This window comes from Dipodomys spectabilis, unplaced genomic scaffold, assembly GCF_019054845.1.
Source record: "Dipodomys spectabilis isolate Male_0828 unplaced genomic scaffold, ASM1905484v1 ptg000021l, whole genome shotgun sequence".
Lineage (NCBI taxonomy): Eukaryota > Metazoa > Chordata > Mammalia > Rodentia > Heteromyidae > Dipodomys > Dipodomys spectabilis.
The window spans coordinates 7,958,857-7,976,397 of NW_024870698.1; the positions used below are offsets into that span (position 1 = coordinate 7,958,857).

At 46.2% G+C, this 17,541-nt stretch overlaps 1 protein-coding gene across 3 annotated transcripts in view; it reads right to left on the bottom strand.

The window, feature by feature from the left end:
• The window catches only part of Ccdc149 (coiled-coil domain containing 149), an 89,425-nt gene that overhangs the window by 45,805 nt on the left and 26,079 nt on the right, over positions 1-17,541 (bottom strand). For all 3 annotated transcript variants that reach the window (XR_006146878.1, XM_042674743.1, XM_042674744.1), the window contains exon 4: positions 8,923-9,030. Coding sequence is in view for 2 of the 3 variants with exons in the window: in XM_042674743.1 (XP_042530677.1) it covers positions 8,923-9,030 (108 nt within the window). In the remaining variant the exon portion in view is untranslated. The remainder of the gene's footprint in view (positions 1-8,922; positions 9,031-17,541) is intronic.

A 17,541-nucleotide genomic window follows, 5' to 3' on the forward strand; every position in this document is an offset into this window, starting at 1 on the left:
ATCTTTTTGGTATACTGATCTTTTTTTCCTTTAGATGTATACCCCACAGTGGGATCGCCATGCTGTATTCCTATTATTTATTCATTCATTCATTCATTTGTAGGAACTTCCATACCACCTTCCCCAGCAGTTGTACTAATTGAAATGGCCACCAACAATGTGTAAAGGAGTCCCTCACACTACCACTCCCTGGGCTGCTGACATCCTGGCCAGTGTCCCTGAGGGCCAAAGGTGGTGTAAGGAAACTCAGTCATGAGACACAGAGAAGTCACCACTTAAAGCCAGAGGACTGCTGGTGGAGTCATGGCCCAAAGACCAGCAGCCCCAAAGGCAGCTAGCATAAAGCTTATATAGACCAAAACCACTCAAGATGTATGGAATCAAACCCAACAAAAGTGTCATACAAGAGCAAAGCAATCCAGATGAGGACACTTAAACATAATAGAAAAGCAAACCATCTAGGGAACAATTGTTATATATTCATATACAGTAATATAACATATAATATATAATATAATAATACATAAGCAATATATTAATATATGTTATGTGTATATATTGTGTAATATATTCTATATTATATAAGCATATATTAATGTATAATATATAATACATGTTATATATTATATGTTATGTAATATGTATTATAATTAATATATAATAATACATAATATACAGACAATATTATATATAATACATGTTATATATTATATATATAACAAGATGACTTAGAAGCACACATTACACAGAGCCTCAGAGGACCCCCCACACACACCTCCTTCCATCGTCTCCCAGAAGCAATAGCTCAGCATTGACAAATTCAGTGTGGACAGTGACTTCACTGAACATACTTATAGCAGAATCATCACTCTGCTCCCCAAACTGAAGTGTGAAGACATCTTTCCTATCACACAACTCTTAGCTGTGACCCCAGGGCCCCAAAAGTTCATTACAGAGAGATGACAAGCAAGCCAATAGACCCAGTCCTCAGAGCTGAGGCTCTGGGACAAGAGGGCTTGTGCCTTTGGCAGGAAGCGTGAGCTCAGCTTGGAAAATTGGGTATTTTTCCTGATGCGTGAAAAGCAGACTGACAGCCTGAACTTTAAGTAATAAAATACCACTGTGGCTTTCCTTCACAATATGCTTCACTGCACGCTTAATTTAGAATCACACGATTATGTTTGCTTAATGCCAATTAATTATTAAACATGTTTATTGAGGTCTGACAGCCATATAAGGGAGTCATCTTTTATATACTAGATGCCGGCTAGGCTTCAATAAATACGTTAAAAATCATTTGGTGTTTAATGTGCATACACTATCGCCTCTTAAATCGCAGGGCTGTGTTGGTGGAAACTCTTATTTTTAGAAGTGAGGCCCGAGATGGTGATCACTGGATTACTGGTTGAGTCTGACACTCAAGTGCAGTGGGTGGAAGGGAGCACAGGAGGTCATTGCCATGGGGATTTGCAGCCACGCAGAGTCCTCCGGCCCTCCCCAGGGGCGGCCCAGGGCTCTGGGGCCAGCTGCCTTCAGCTCCCCTGGGGTCCAAAGTGTGTAAGCTGTGTACTCTTAAGAATGTGTGTGAACTTCTCTGGGCCTCATCCTTCCCCAGTAAAACCAGTACAGTCTGAAGGCTGCCTTGTGCATGAGAAAAGGAGCAGCATTCCACGAGACTTTAATTTAGGAAGTCCAAAAAAAAAAAAAAAAAGCAAACAAAAGTTACAAACCATGGAGTAAGCCTAGTAGCTCAAGCCTGTAATCCCAGCCACTCAGGAAGCTGAGATCTGAGGGTCACAAAAGTCCACGAGACTCTTATCTCCAATTAACTACAAAAAAGCCGGAAATGGAGCTATGGCTCAAGTGGCAGAGAATCAGCCTTGAGTGAAAAAGCTAAGAGACAACTCCTAGGCCCTGAGTTCAAGTACTGACATACTGATACACAAACACACACACACACACACACACACACACACACACACACACACACACACTTTTAAACGCATAGAGCAATACTATTCACTACCGATTCAGAGCACACATACAGTTGTGGGTCCTGTCCTGTTTGCATGATCTAAGTAAGGTCATGACCAGGATCTGGGCAAGATACAAGCTTTTCCTCTTCCCCTCTGTCTTCAGATCCAGCCCCTAAGAAGAGGAGGCATTTTCTGGGAACCAAGTGCTTCGAGAAGCTGCTGTTCTGATGACTGCTTTCTTCCCCTCCTGGCCCCCTGGAAGGCTTTCACCCCAGCCCACTTGGAAAGCGCTTCTCTCTCCTGAGCTGGACAGAGCCCCGCTCGAGCCAGTCTTATCTGGAGAGCGCAGGCAGATGTTGATTTCCACCCTGGAACGGCTCCGAAGCAACTGCTTGTGGCACTTAATTCCCTCAGACTGGCTGCCACCATGGCCAGCCTCGGCCTGCCAGGCCTTGAACCGGATCCAGGCTCTGCGCACCCCCCACCACTCTGCCACCAAGAGACGCGTCCATGCCCCAATTTACAGAGAAATAAATGTTGATGACTGAGGGATGGGAGAGCGGGTTTGTGGACGAGACACAGCTGCGGCCGGGCTGTGCCCTGAGGGACATGGACAAAACCATGGATGTCGCTTCCCCAGGTCGAGTGACCTGATCTTCCTTTGATCTCAGGCTTTGTCTCTGGCTGCCCTCACCCGCCCCCTCCCCTCATTTTATTTCCAGTCCCAAGTCCATGACCCACTAGAGGTAATCAGGTGTGGGAGCCACCATGCCCTACAAAGAATCGTCCCTATCTGTGGGTGCAGAGCAAGCTATCTAACCTTGCTAAAAGGCACATGACTTACTTAAAAAAAAAAGACATTACCTTAGAGACAAGGACGGCCTGGCTTGGCTTCCCAAGCTGCGCAATGCACGATGCCAACCTGGGTGTCTCCCTTCCCATTCGTGCAACTCTGCACAGAACTTGAGAAGCCCAGTCCCCAGCTAGAGGTGGTGTGCTTGTGGCTATTTGCTAGAGCTTTGGGAGGGCCCGGGGCTGGGACTTATTCTCATGCCAGTCTTGCACAGCTATAAACAGCCACTGGGGGCAGAGAGATTGGCACCAAAGGCATTTACTAAAATTCACCCGATGGAGTGCTGGACAGTGTGATGCGTTGTCCACATCCTTCCCAACCATCTATCTAGCCCTCAAAGAAAGAACACTACCCCAACGACGTCTCAAGCTCACGCCCGCCTCAGAGCCTTTGCACCTCTTCCCACCACCCTTGCTCCAGTCTTGTGCCCAGGTGTGTGTGCACACGGCTCCCACCAAGGGTCTCAGAGAGCATCTCCGCCTCCCAGCTCACACCATTCTCTGCTTAGCACTGATCATGCCCGCCCACCTAGACCATCCCGCCCAATAGGAAAAGCCAGCAACGCTCCCAGTCATGACTGTATTGGAAAGCTCTGATCCCAGCTCTGTGACACTGTGACACATGCTGCCCTTGTGCCTGGGATGTGGTGTGTTTATTCGCTCACTGTCACTCCTTTGGAAGCAGGGACTCCAGGTTTCATGTCCTATGCCATACCCAGGATGTACAGTTGGTCTCCTAAGAAGATGTTTGGTGCAATAGGAACTACATAGATAAAGCACAGAGAAGTCAAGTAGCTGGCCCAAGATCACACAGAGGGGAAGCTCCTGAATTCCTGCGAGGTAGCTCAGTCTTCATGCCGTCCCGTCAGGAAGATTTGAAGCAGCTTTGGATTCCTTCTATTTTTACTGAACATTTTGGGCATGGAGTTATTGTAAAATTCATTTGGACAAAACCAGTCAGTCCTCTGCTAGGGAATGTGATTGTGATCTGTGTCCACGGGATGAATAACAGAAACCATGCTGTCTTGGCCATGTGAAGGGGGGGGGGGGGAGCCTGGGGGTAACACGCTCATCTAAGCCAGGACTGACTCAAAGATAGGGTCTCAGAGGTCCAAATGCATGGTGGCTCACCAGGGAACACCGGGTGAGTCTGGTCTCTTGCTGGTCTCCTGAGCCTTCCTCTGAGTCACAGTCAAGAGTCTTACCTTGTTAAGCAAGGCATGATGGGAAGAGTGGGTGAGGACCTCCATCACTCCCATGAGTCTTTGCAATCGAGTCATTTCATGGCCGGTGAGGGCCGTGCATTATTACCACACTCTCCTTGGCATGGGGATCTCCCGAGATCCAGGCGCGGTCCTGCTCGCTCTGAAGCACAGAGCAGAGCCTGCACCAAAGAACTCCCCCATCCCTCATCCAGAGCCGCCGACACATCACAGCTGAGCCCTTTTCTTTTCTTTTTTCCAAAACAAAGTCTACTTTAATTAGTCACCTGCATGCTGATTGTTCTGACTTTATTGGCTGGTGGCTCTGACTTAATTGGTTTGCTCGAACCCATCCAAAAGTCCCTCGTCCATAGAGAGGTAGGACGTTCACAGAAGGCCTCTTTGGTTTTATGGTGCCAAGCCCAGATAAAACGGCAGTACTTAAGGACCGTCAGCTGGTGTAACATAAAGCTCATTATTAAAGGCAACGCTCTGTGTTTATGCAATATCACGACATCTACATTTAAATTAGCCAGCAGGGGACCCGGAAATGTGAATGCCTGACACCCACCGGCAGATATCTGCCTGAACTTGCTTGTTGGTGAAACCATCACACCGCACTACAGATCCTGTGCAGTGACAGGGGTCGTGACCTTCACAGGGAAGAACAGCAAAAACACACAGATGAGCATCAACCACAGCAATTCCCATGCCCGGGGCTCACCCATCCTATCAAGCACTTACTCTATAAGGAAATCAACATGCAGAGAAGCTTCTAGAAGCTCGACACCCAAACAGTGACTCTCTCACTGGCCAATTCTGAGTAGTGATGAATATAGGGATTCACCCACTGAGAGGCCTTAGCCAAAGACTCCATTTTGAAGGCCTTTACCGGAAGTATCCATTGTGAAGGCCTTTACTGAAAGTACTCATTGTAAAGACTTTTGCCGAAAGTAAAAACTCAGGTTCCTGGAAAAACTGTGAAATATCCCCATAACGTGCTGCCCGTAACTCCCCTAGCAATAGCCATTGGCAGATGACAGGAAGGTATCTAAAGCTCCAGATGTTTCTTAAGATAGCACAGTTAACATAGTTCACTGCTTAACCGCTTAGCCCGCGCACGCTAGCCAATAAGATCGTTACAAGATTCACTCACTAAATGTCAACCAATCATGTAACCGCTAAGTTGGAAACCTCCCACCCTTGCTGTAGACATAATAAAAACCCTGCTAAACTGGAAGACGGGGCTCTCAACTCTGACCCGCTGCTGCATTGGTGGCGGCTGTGAGTCCCTGCTCGAGCTTGCAATAAAGGACTCTCATGTGCTTGCGTCAGAATCGGCTCCTTGGTGGTCTTTGGGGATCCTTGTCGGGGCACAAGACTACCTGATGCTAGATGGCAGGTTGGCCAAGACTCCCCAGGCCCCAGAACCCCACCCTGACAACGGGGTCTCTTCCCTCAATAAGGATTCGTAAGCCAGGGCAGCCACAAATCTCTCATGAGCCTGTCTGGAAATGCTTTATGGAACCAGGTTTCAGGGTTCTGAAGGGTGGAGAACATTTTTTACGGTAAAAGGCCCTTTAAATGCAGCATCATTTGTGAGCCATACATAATTATCCATACGGGCAGATGATCGTGGGCAGCCAACACGTTAAGCACACACACCGGTCACATACCAAATGATTTCAAGGGCCAGAGGTGGCCGAACAATCAGAAAAAAATCCAAGGCAGATCCTTTCCTATTATCTCATGTCTCAAATTAAGGCTTCCCCAAAATAGGTCTAAGGTTCACCAGATGACATGGCAACTTAGAGACAGAAACCTCCCAAGTTAATAGTTGCTCACACAATCGTGGTCTATCTCCTTGCCATCGGAGTTAGAGTCCAACCACCTCGATGTAAGTTTGCTTGAACTGAGCGAGTCTGTCCCGGCTGTGGAGGGGACATTTGTCTCCAGTGCATCCTGGCTCCTTGGCTCCCTCTGCTCTCTCTGCAGGGGGCTTCCCATAAGACTCCTAGGTTGCTTTCCTCCCCTGCCCAACAGTTTCCTTCTCTCACATCCTGAGGCTCAGGGCAGAATCTCGCACACACAAGCAGGTTGAAAGCAGTGTGAAGTCATGGAGGCCTGGCCTACGATGGCAAGGAGGCAGACCTGGATCTAGATGAGGACGATGATGAAAGGGCTGGAGCAACAGTGCTGTGATGAATCTAGCCCCTTCCCCTCAAACAAACAAACAAAAACAACCCTAAGACTCTAAGAGGTTAGAGTCTCCCTCTCAGTCTCCTCTCCCACTCAGTCCCAGCCACCTTTGAACTTCGCTTTGGAATGAGCCCACTGCTATAACCTTCACGTTGAGGACTGGGTGGGCTGGGCTGGAGGTGGGGAAGGGAGGACACAGCCAGGAAGCATCAAGGCCTGAAAAAGTGATGTGTAAATGAGAGGAATGGGTCCCGGGGGCTTTTTCTTGCTTGTGTTTGTTTTCTGAGGTGGGGCAGATATTAAGGCCTTTCCCACCCTCTAAGTACCTCCTTTCTGGCAGGCTAATTGCTTCGTGGGAACCATGAATGAGTCACTAGATCCTAAACCTTGAACACAAAACAAAGTTGACAAATGTGCCCAGCTACTGGAATAATGACCCAGAGCACCAGCAAATCACCACAATTCAGACTGCAACAAATGCAGAAGGATTCCAGCCTGGTATGAGCGTTACAGGGTACCATGAGCAACTGCCAGCACCAAATCCTCAAATTCCTCATGATCAAACAGAAAAATTAGGGCTGGAGGAGGGGCGCTCACGGTAGATCACCTACCTACCTAGAAAGCATAAGGCCCCGAGTTCAAACCCCACCACTGTCCAGAAAGAAAAAAAAAAGGCAAAATAAAAGACAGATTGCAAAAGCTGGGGGATGGGAGGAAGAAAAAGCCAAGAGGAACTAGGAGACTCTCTCTCTCTCTCTCTCTCTCTCTCTCTCTCTCTCTCTCTCTCTCTCACACACACACACACACACACACACACACACAAGAATCATGAAAAACATTCTTTCAAAAAGTTTTGGTGGGCTTATGAAATCTCCAAACCCTTTCTAGTATTTTCATGAACTTAAACAAACCGCCATACACGTTTATTTTTCTCTAGGACACTCTGCCCTGCTGTTGTCATTGGAGACAGTGATGAAGAAGGACTGGTGTTTTCATTATTAGCCAAGCACTTACTTAGGTTACAGCTGGAGCCTTGTAATGACCCATGAGCCACGTGTGAGACCGGGTTAGCTTGTCCAGAGTTAACTAGAACTTTTCTCCCTCTTTTCATGAGTGGGAATAACAGGGACCTCATCTTTCAAAATACAAGGGGTTTACAAAGAATTTTTAGGCAGACAGAATGAAGACTGGACTGTGGAAAGAAGGTTTCCCAGTTTCTTTTCCGTTGCTGTAACAGAACACCAGAGGCTGGGCACTGGATGAAGCACAGAGGTTTGTTCAGTTTACAGTTCTGGATGTACAGCCTGGGCTGTAGCACAACATGGACATGACATCACGTGGGAGGAAGATGGCGGAGAGGGAGGAGCCAAGAAGGGCTCACTTGGTGAGAAATGAAACAAGACAGCAGGGAAGAGCCGTGCTTGCTCCTTCATAATGATTGGCCCTTCTGGGAACTCTCCTGAGAGAGCGAACCCACTTCAGCAGACCAATGATTGGCCACGGCCCGATCAACCTCTGCTAAGCTATCTAGCAACACCTTTCAAGACAGATCGCCCTGGGGACCAAATTTCTGGCAGATGACTCTGAGGAATAAACCATACCCCAACCATGCTTCTTTCTAGCCCAACAGACAGCAGCCTTCAGACGAGGTCTCTCCACCTAGAAGCGCGCAGAGTCATCTCTGGCCTCTTATTATGGAAGAGCAGTCTCTCAGACAACTGTCTGTCTCCCACAGAACTGTCTCCCAGACAAATCTATGCATTGTTTTCAAGAGTGACAGCTTTCAAAAATGATCCCTTCCAAGAACCAACACTTCCCCAGGAAAACGCCAGTCAGCATCGTTTGTCAAGGAATTTTGTCACGGCTAGAAAATATCTCCCCAGGAGAAAGACCCTGCATGTGCATATGCGTGCACACATGCACACACACACACACACACACACACACATTTTTCTCCAGTCAAAATCCAACACCATTTCTGTTGTAAAAACCATCCCTGGTGAGAAGTTAGAAATAAATCTCTCCTGGCAAAACAGGAAATTATTGGAGAGGGGGAGGGGGAATTAAACTTCGGTAGTTTTTCTTTTCTTTCTTGATTGTACTCTTGTACGCAGCTTCAGCTGGGGAGACAGTGCTCACATTTGAGTTTATGAGTTCATATTTTATAATTAACGTTGCCAACAGTGGGGGAGGGGGGAGTTGATTAATACCACGCAATGGATTTTGAGCAATGTTCCATACAAATTGCCAAATTTAGCAATAAAATAAATTGGTTATGTGAACATAATTAGTAGGAGGACTACTTAAAATTCAAACCCGAATGGAAATAACTCCAAATCGTCTGAGCCACAAATCCATTATTGGTATAGAAGAGAGAAAAGTAGAGCAGTTGAGTTTTATTTTGCCCTCAACAACAACGTTATTCACCAGCACGCGGAACATAATGAAACTTCTACAGTGGGTTGTGACAATATTTTAAAGCCACCCCCCCCCCAAACACACACATGCTCATGCACGTGCACACACAAAAGGGATGTAATAAAGCTAAGAAATGTGAAGCTGTGAATTTTTTCATTGCAAACGTAACCGTCTACAGCAAATTTCTCAGCAAACACGGCAGTTCATTTTCCTGATGGGTTTGGCTACCCACAGCGATGCAGGCAGAGTGCTCTTCCTTTCAGCAGCCATCATACCTTATTGTCACCCTGGACTTCTCCAAGCCTTTGCTGGAGTTCTTTAACTTCCTCTCCCAGATGTTTATTTCGGTCCTGAGAATCTCTCAACAGCTGTGCAAGATTAGCCTGGAAATAGCAACACATCATGATGTCAGTCAGAAACGGAGGAGTGGGGAAAGTGCAGGGCTTTGTTGGTTTATTAATGATGGCGTCCCGGCCCAGCTGTCTCCATTAAGCCCGTGAGTGTGAACACAGCAAGGGTGTGAGTCATGCCACTATTTGCTGCACGGAAGGAAGTGAAGTTGGCCGTGAACGCCAACTTGGGGCTGTCCTTTGTCTCCAGAATGGCTCAAAAAGGGTGCTTGGACAAGTAATGAAGGAGTTAGTCATACTCGACTACTTCCAAAATGTCCTAGGAACTCACTGCTACAAAGCCCATCTTGAATACGGAGAGTTCGGTTCTACAGTGCAGCCAGCAAGATAGGAAAAGCTTATTTTGTTGCTTAGATTGTTTTTTGAAATTTCCCTTCCACTCTCTTGTTATGTGAGATTCTCTTTGCTACGGTAATGCCCAATATGTCCCTCACAATTCCAGGAGGCAGCAAAGAGGAAACTAGCGATGAAAAGTCATTTCTGAAATCAGGGACCAGGGCTGAGTCTTCATCTCCTGGCCTGACTTCACCTGTTCAGTTCGTTTCTCAAGCACACACGGTACCAAGGAGCAGGACCTCTGTCCCCCACCCCATCTCACCATGGCATCCCTCCTACAGGCTCTGCCTCCTGCCCATACCTGGATCCCTCTCTCCCTCCATGGGCAGCTCTCCTAGCCAGCTCCCCTTCCAACAGAGATTCCTCCTTTTGCTTAGAGCATGTAGGGTCCCCAGCTCTCCTACCCCAACCTACTTCCTCCTCAGATCCTTGATTTCTGACCGTACCATCTAGCTCACGCCTTCATCCCCTCCAGCCTTCCACGTGCCAGTCCCCTGGCCCTCGTTCTGCCTGCACCTGGCTTCTTGTTCTACAGAATATGATTCTGATTTTACGAACCTGAACTTGCTCTACTTCTCACCTCACCAAGTACTCTTCTCTAGCTTTAGAGGGATAAGATCGCAACTGAAAGGAAGGGATGGTGGGGTTTTTTGAGTTGTTTTTTTTCCCCTGCCTCAGCTGCCACACGTGGGACTGTATGGGGCTAGTGTTTTACAGACTCAGGCTGGATAAATGAAAGAAGGAAGCAGCCATGCTGCCAGACGTGATGTCTGTAAGTTGTGAGAAAGAGGCTTAGAGGGAGATTACACATTGTTCCATAGATTTCTGTATGTGGATGCTGAGAAACCCAAATCCAAAGGGTTTGGGGGAGATCTGACCCTAGTGGTTCATCTCCCACAATTTTAATACTAATAATTCAAGGGATGCCTGCATTCATTGCCGTAAAAAGAGCAAAGGAGGAAGAATATGAAGATTGAATCTTGGCCCCTCCCTCACCTTACCTCTGTAGCCCATTGGCTGTTAGCTGTCTCTGCCCTCAAGCCCCGCCCCCTTCATCCTGCTACCTCCTTATTCCCAGTCCACTTCAGCATCCCTTCCATCAAGGTCTTGCAGGCTCCTGGCCCCTCTGAGCTTCTTTCAGGCCTCTATTCAGAGGCCTCTGTTCAAACAAGGGCCACCTGGACCACTCGTTTTAATGTGGCAAACATCTCCACTGCTACTTTGTCTTTTTTCATTTTTGTTTTTTGTTTTTTTTACAGAGCAGTGTGCCATCTTTTAACATAGCATATAATTCACGTCATGGTTTATTGCTTACTGCTTATTTCCTTCTCCCTCTCCTTGCGAAAATATAAATTGCATGAAGGGCAAGGAACCTGGTTTGCTCTTTTCACCTCTCCAGCACTGCTATAGAAGTTTCATAAACACTGTTAGACTAAGAGGTGAGAATCCATCCAGTCTGGAAGTAATGGTCTTAGAGAAGCATCTAGAAAGTGGCAAGGAATAGCAAGAATAGGAAGAGCACTTGTCCCTGTGGGCTTTGACCTCCTTTCAGACTACAGGCATTGCTCAGTGATACAACCCAAGTTTCCAGTCCTATATGTCCATTTCATTTCCATCTCTGCACACGTGTCTTCTTACAAGACAATAGTTGTGACGGGTGAGGAAAATTAACCTCCATCTTGCAGGCTACCAGGACCAGCTGTCTGTGGGCACTTCCGTAGATGGAACCAGAGAGGCTGTTTGCACTCCAGTTCCGCCATGATCTGGGGGGTGATCCCACATGAGATCTTTGTTGACTCTCCCCCATCTATACAATGGAGTTAACAGTGAATATTCCACAGGGAAATCTGACACAGAACAGCAACGCTGATGCTCGGAACACAGCAGCCACTGGCTGGAAGCTACCCAGTGGCTCAAACTCATGTCCCCCGGGGACAGAGCTGTGAGGCTCTGGTGGATGCCTCCTTGGTGGATGCCTCCATGGATACTTGGCTCCTTTGTGATCCTGCCTCTGCCTCATTCATGATTCATACAGAGATTGATACGACAAATATTCCTTGAATAACTACTCTATGCCAGGCCTTGTCCTAGGTCTAAAGAGCAAGCCAAAAACAACATAGACAAAACCCTTTGCCCTTATTAACTTAACATTTAGTCAGTTATATGAATTACATTATATTATACCAGAATAAATAATGACTTAGCAAGCCAGATAGTAAGGCCTCCAGAGATAAATTAAGCAGACACAGGAACGGGGGGGGGGGGGGGGGTGAAGAAAGGCCAAAACTAAACCACAGTTAGAAACGGAAAGGGAGTGAGCTGCAGCTATCCTTGGGGAAGTCTAGATAGGGAAAAGGTGAGCCAGCCCCCACCTCTCCGCCCAAATACATGGCTAACTTCTACTTGGAAGAACAATCAAGACCAGGAGAGAGGTCTGGCTTCTGGAGCCACAGCAAAGGTGGAAGATGCCCCTTATTCCACCCCAGACCTTCTGCTCTCTTTCTTGAGTGGCCTCTGCGTTTCCTCCACAGTTTCTCCAGAATGCTCCCAGATGTTAGCTCACTGATTTTATCCTGGGTGGCACACAGACTTCCCCCTCCATAGGCACACACACACACACACACACACACACGGATGGAGAGCCACACCACCAGGCCCAGGAAGAAGCACCCTGCTTGATCCATCCAGAGACCACTGCCAGCTGCATGTGTTCAGGCGGCTCTCATGTCTCTGCTGGAGGGGACGCACCAAGGCCCCTTCACGGGGACCTTCCAAACAAGGAGAGGGGCCTGGAGATGGGTTTCCAAGAGTAAGAAGCAAAAAAAAAATCAATAGAAAACCAAAAAGAAACACTGAAACTTCCCTACCTTCCCTTTCTGAATCACTAATGGCTGAGTCCTTCCAGGGTGCGCAGGCCTGACACTCAGGGACCACTGTCACTGCTAAAATCAGAGCAACTCAGTCTTCTCAGTGGAATGGGGTAAATGAATGATGCTGTTCTTCCCACCCATCCAGCCCTGATCTATGCCTTCGTAACATACAACAATCGTGGATTACCAGGAGAAGGAACGTTCATTGTCAGATCCGACACACATAAAACCATGCTGTCAGATTGCTATGCAAGGCTCTCAACACACACTCTTGATTTCTGTCTCCTATCTTGTCCCAAACCACAACCAATTAGGTTGCAGCCAGGCACTGGTCCTTGACCATCACTTTGAAAAGCATGGAGTTCAACCATGCTTCCAGATATCTGGGTGGAGGGCAGGGCAAACACCCAGCAAAACCTCAGTCCAAGAGTTCAGAGAAGCTGAGGGCAGAGAGCTGGGGTACAACAGGAAAAAGGGATTTAGAGACCCAGAGCTTTAATGATCAAACGTGACTTATTCTGTAACCTGGCTGAAGAGAAAGCTACCAAGTAAAGTCATGCATTTCCATGTGTTCACCATAAATCTACACCAGCCTGAAACAGGACCCCCTGGGGTACAGTGGATGGAGGAAGGCATCACTGTAATTTTCTTTTATACTTAACATGTGTATTACCTGTCAACACACAATTCTTCCCCCGTGCAAGCTTTCAACCTCCTCAACTCCAAAACAGTACCTTTGAAAACCAGCACAGGATGATTCCGATACGGTACCTTATTCTTTGACATACACCTTGAGGAACAACAGCAGTAACAACAACCAAAGCCGTCTGTTTCAGAGCACCCAGAATAGAGGAGGAAAGTTCACACACAATTCTTTTGACCAAAATAACATCATGACTCACACACACTCACTGGAACAACCCATCAAGGAGCAGGAGGCTCCTGTGTCCAATTCATCAGCTCTGCAGAGCGTTTTGTCTCTGTGTTGTTGGGAAGGGCTCCGTGGCCATCACTTTGGAATAGCAACAACTATAGAAAGGAAATGATGGGAGATGGTGGCAGATGGCCCGAGGCTAGCAAGGATTTCACAGGGAAAGAAATCAGGCCCCAGAGATGATTTCTTCTGTCTCTCAGTGGGGATAGGGGGAGTAGCAATAGCAAATTGCAGAAAGGTTTACAAAGGAACCTGTTTAAAATATTCAGATGAGACAGGGCCAACATTAAAGGTTAACATTTTCACTCTGATAACAGGGGAAGACACAGGAATAGACACAGAACCCAATTTAAGTCCATCTTTCTACCTAGGAGCTGATATGTTAAACTTGTGATAGGGAGGGAGGGAAGGAAGAGTGATTTGACAGAAATAAGGAGGGGATTTGAAGCCCAAAGGACACTGCAGTGCTCCATTCTGACAAACTGGCTCCATAAGTGCAATGACGTGTACCCAAGCAAGTCACCAAAACTTGCTCCCGCTGTGGGATCCAGAAGCTCTCGAAATTCTCTCTAAGGCTGATGACTAGCATCCTGTGAAGGCAGAGAGCAGAGAGCGGAGAGAGGGGCTGGCTTCCTCTTCACTACCTTCCTTCAAGTCCTGTTACATCCTACACTCCAGCTCTGAACGAGCACCCCTTCGGTTTCCCCCATAAATGCCCTGGACTGTGTCAGAACCATGAACACTGGGGACACATTGGCATTTTTGCACTTTGAAGAATGGATGGGGGACTTGTGTCAACATAATTATGTGTCGTGTTTGGCAATGACCGTCTTACCTGCAATGATCCATCAACACTGATTCACAAGGCAGAGATTTCAGGAGATGAGCTATAAAAAGAGAAGGCTAATCTTTTGGATGGAAAGGAAAAAGGATTTACTAGGTACCATTTCTCTCCTTGCTATTAGAAATGGATGGGAAGGGAGCAGGATGTGTCATTGCAAACAATCCCACTTTGACAAAAAAGATTATTTTTGAGATGAAGGCACTGAAATCAGCAGGTCCTTAAGGGGTTCTCTTGTTTCCTTTTCTACTTAAAGGCTCTTGCCTTTGTAAAGTACCCCCTTCTCCAGTATTAGGGAGAAGATAAAAGTCTCTACCAGAGACAGTCAGTACCAAGACATACCTTCATAAACAGATCTTATTGCAGCTAGCCTTGTTCATTATTTTGTCCACTGTTTCCTAGTTATTTCTCTACAATTAGACATCACTCAGAGGCCAACTTCCGTTTCCTTTGTTAAAGTGTTATATAACCTTTTGAATCTATTGCTTTGAATTTCACTACTTTTCTGCAAGTTCCCATTATACAGAAAATGTTAATAGAACTGTGTGCCTTTTCTTCCCTGTTAATCTACCTCTTGTGCTTTAAATTTACAGGTCCTAATCACAGAACCTAAGATGGCAGAGGAAACACTTTACCTCCCTGATGGAGGAAAATGGAGTGATGAAAAGTTTAAGATAAACCTTCTAAGTATATCCTGTTCCAACACTGAGAATAGAAGTAAGAAGAACAGGCCATATGTTTTCACCTGCGTCCCTAAATATTTCAAACCAGAGGCCAGGAGAAGAAAGGGTGGAATTCTCAGGAACAATTTCTCAAGTCATTCTGTTGGAAGCTATTAGATAGATACATATTATTCTAGTGATCAAGCCGTGGGCGCTCCTCTACATCATACAATAAAACAATGTCTACTAGAAAGCTCTGTAATATACTGCTGAGTTTGCAGACGTAGAAAATCAGAATAAGAACTCAAAAATGAGAGGACAATAAAATGAGAGTGAAACTGGGGAGAAAAACACACAAACGGACAAATTTTGTCCTAAGCACTTCCTCAAGAAGTATAAGGGTGGGCTGGGAATGTGGCTTTGTGGTAGAGCACTTGCCTAGCATGCATGAAGCCCCAGGTGCGATTTCTCAGTACCACATACACAGAAAAATCCAGAAGTGGTGCAAGTGGTAGAGTGCTAGCCTTGAGCAAAAGAAGCTCAGGGACAATGTCGAGGTCCTGAGTTCAAGCCCCAGGACTGGCGAAGAAGAGGAGGAGGAGAAGGAGGAGGAGGAGGAGGAGGAATAGGAGGAGGAGGAGGAATAGGAGGAGGAGGAATAGGAGGAGGAGGAGGAATAGGAGGAAGAGGAGGAAGAGGAGGAGGAGGAGCAGCAGCAGCAGCAGCAGCATAAGGGTAAGGAGAGTAAGAGAGAAAGAAATACACAAGAGACCAGATTTAAGAAAAGCTGCATCATAGAAGATTGATGCTGTGGAGATCTTAACTCCATACCTTCCATAAGGGAAAGCAAGTTAAGCAAGAATACATTAAAACACATGTTTGATGAAACATCAAGTGTTCTGGAGATATGTGATTGATAGCAAATTTAATTGCAATTTCTACTTGATTGCACTGGTCCAATGGCAACTGGTGTGTTTATGGTAATAGAGGGAAGCAAGCTTTGCTTAGCAATGGCTTCTCTTTGAAGCAGCTGCCAAAGTGATGGCTTGTGTTGCAGTGACAACTTCTTATTAAAAAAAAAAAAGCCACAGAGAGTGGCTCCATACAAAGGTGTTGGCTGTGCACAGAGCCAGTAGAAGCCCACTTCCATCAAGAGCAGATGTCATAAAGACAAACTTGCAGACAGATTCATTGCCAGTGCTGCTGGCCACCCCTGTTGAATGGGCTTGGAAGGTTGCTATTTAAATTAGTATGTCCTTCATCTTGACCATTACCATTCTGTGTCTGTCTAATAGTGACTCCTTTACAGCTACCAAGTACTTAAGACTCTGTGACACCCTCCTCCCTCAATTTCTGGTCCATTTGGGGAGTGTTCTCACATTCCTTGCAAAATCTTTGTGAGACTGAAAAGGCTAATAGAGAGGGCTGTCCGTACAATTCAAATGGAGGGCTCTGAACGGCTGAAGCTGGAATCTTCTTCAGCTTCCCTGGTGTGACAGTTAAGTCATGCCCTGTTCAAAGTGTTTTAGAAAGAAGCATCTCAAAGCACTTGCCATCTGTGAGGGACACACGTACAAAGTCACTCTGATTTGCCATCGCTGGGGACTAACATAAGCTTGACCAAGACTTCTCTACTGAAATAAAAGACTCCTCCCATCCCCCAAAGGATCACTCGACGTGGTTTCCTCCAGGGCTGTCATCTTGCGTATGCCACTGTATAAATAAGCCATCACTTTGTAGAGACAAGAAAGCAACAATTCCCTCCCGGACCAAGAAGGATATTTCCCATGATACATCTGCTTGAAATCAAACAGGAAAAGACAAAGATCTTAAAGATGCATTTGACTGTTTGTTCAAGGAAAAGAGTTTGCATGGAGAAAATGTGCCAGTGTGACCTGAAATAATCCCATCTTCCTAAGAAGATGAAGCCACGATCATTTAAATTCCCCTTTGCCTCCTTTGGAAGGCCTGCTTGTTTAGCAAAAGAAAAATATTGAAAGGGTCGTTTGAGATGTCTCGGTGGTATGTCACTGCAGGGTAAAGGTGCACAGGGTGTACAGTTCTGCCTGGAGTAACGAGGAGACATTTTCATTTCCATATCCCACGAGAAGCTATTAGTGTAATCACTGTTGTCACGATTTCTTCCTGGCTTCTTTAACGGATGATTTGCCTTTGGAAATTGAGTTGTTTAAAAAAAAAAAAAAAGAATTCCAAGCTCCAAAAAAAAAGCATCAACAACTACATTTCTAGAACTACAAGTATAAAAGTTCTAGTCTGTCCTCTAAGAAAGAGGCTTTTAATAAGGAAGGGGAAGAAAAATGATAGCCAGATCCTGGTGGCCATAGAAAAGAAGATAATATCTTAGTATGTCTCCAATCTTGCACAAGACTTGTATGCTACAAAGATCCATTAGCCATCTTATTTCAAGTTTGCCTAGATGGACAGTTCTTTTGTTTGCTAACCACGGCATAAAGGAAATAAGTACACAATAGGTAGGACCATTGTCCACACAGTTTGAAGCCTGCATTATCTCGGGCTTCTGGCCAGACTAGGTAATCAGTTCATTCATTGGCTACACAGTTCAGAATTTTTGCCACTTGTCCCCCAGACTCCCTCCTTGCAGGAGGTAATCAGTGGTTCCAACCCAGGCAGGAAGGCCATACAACACAAGTTCCCATCGCCATACTAAATCCCAAGGTGACAGAAGGTAAGTGCCATTCTAAAATCTACAGGACCAATGCTTGGGACCTGGAACTTATATTCTTAGAACAGTAAGAACGCAAGCTTGACTGACTGGATTTAAACAGATTCGCCTCAGCCAATGTAATTTTTTTTTATTAT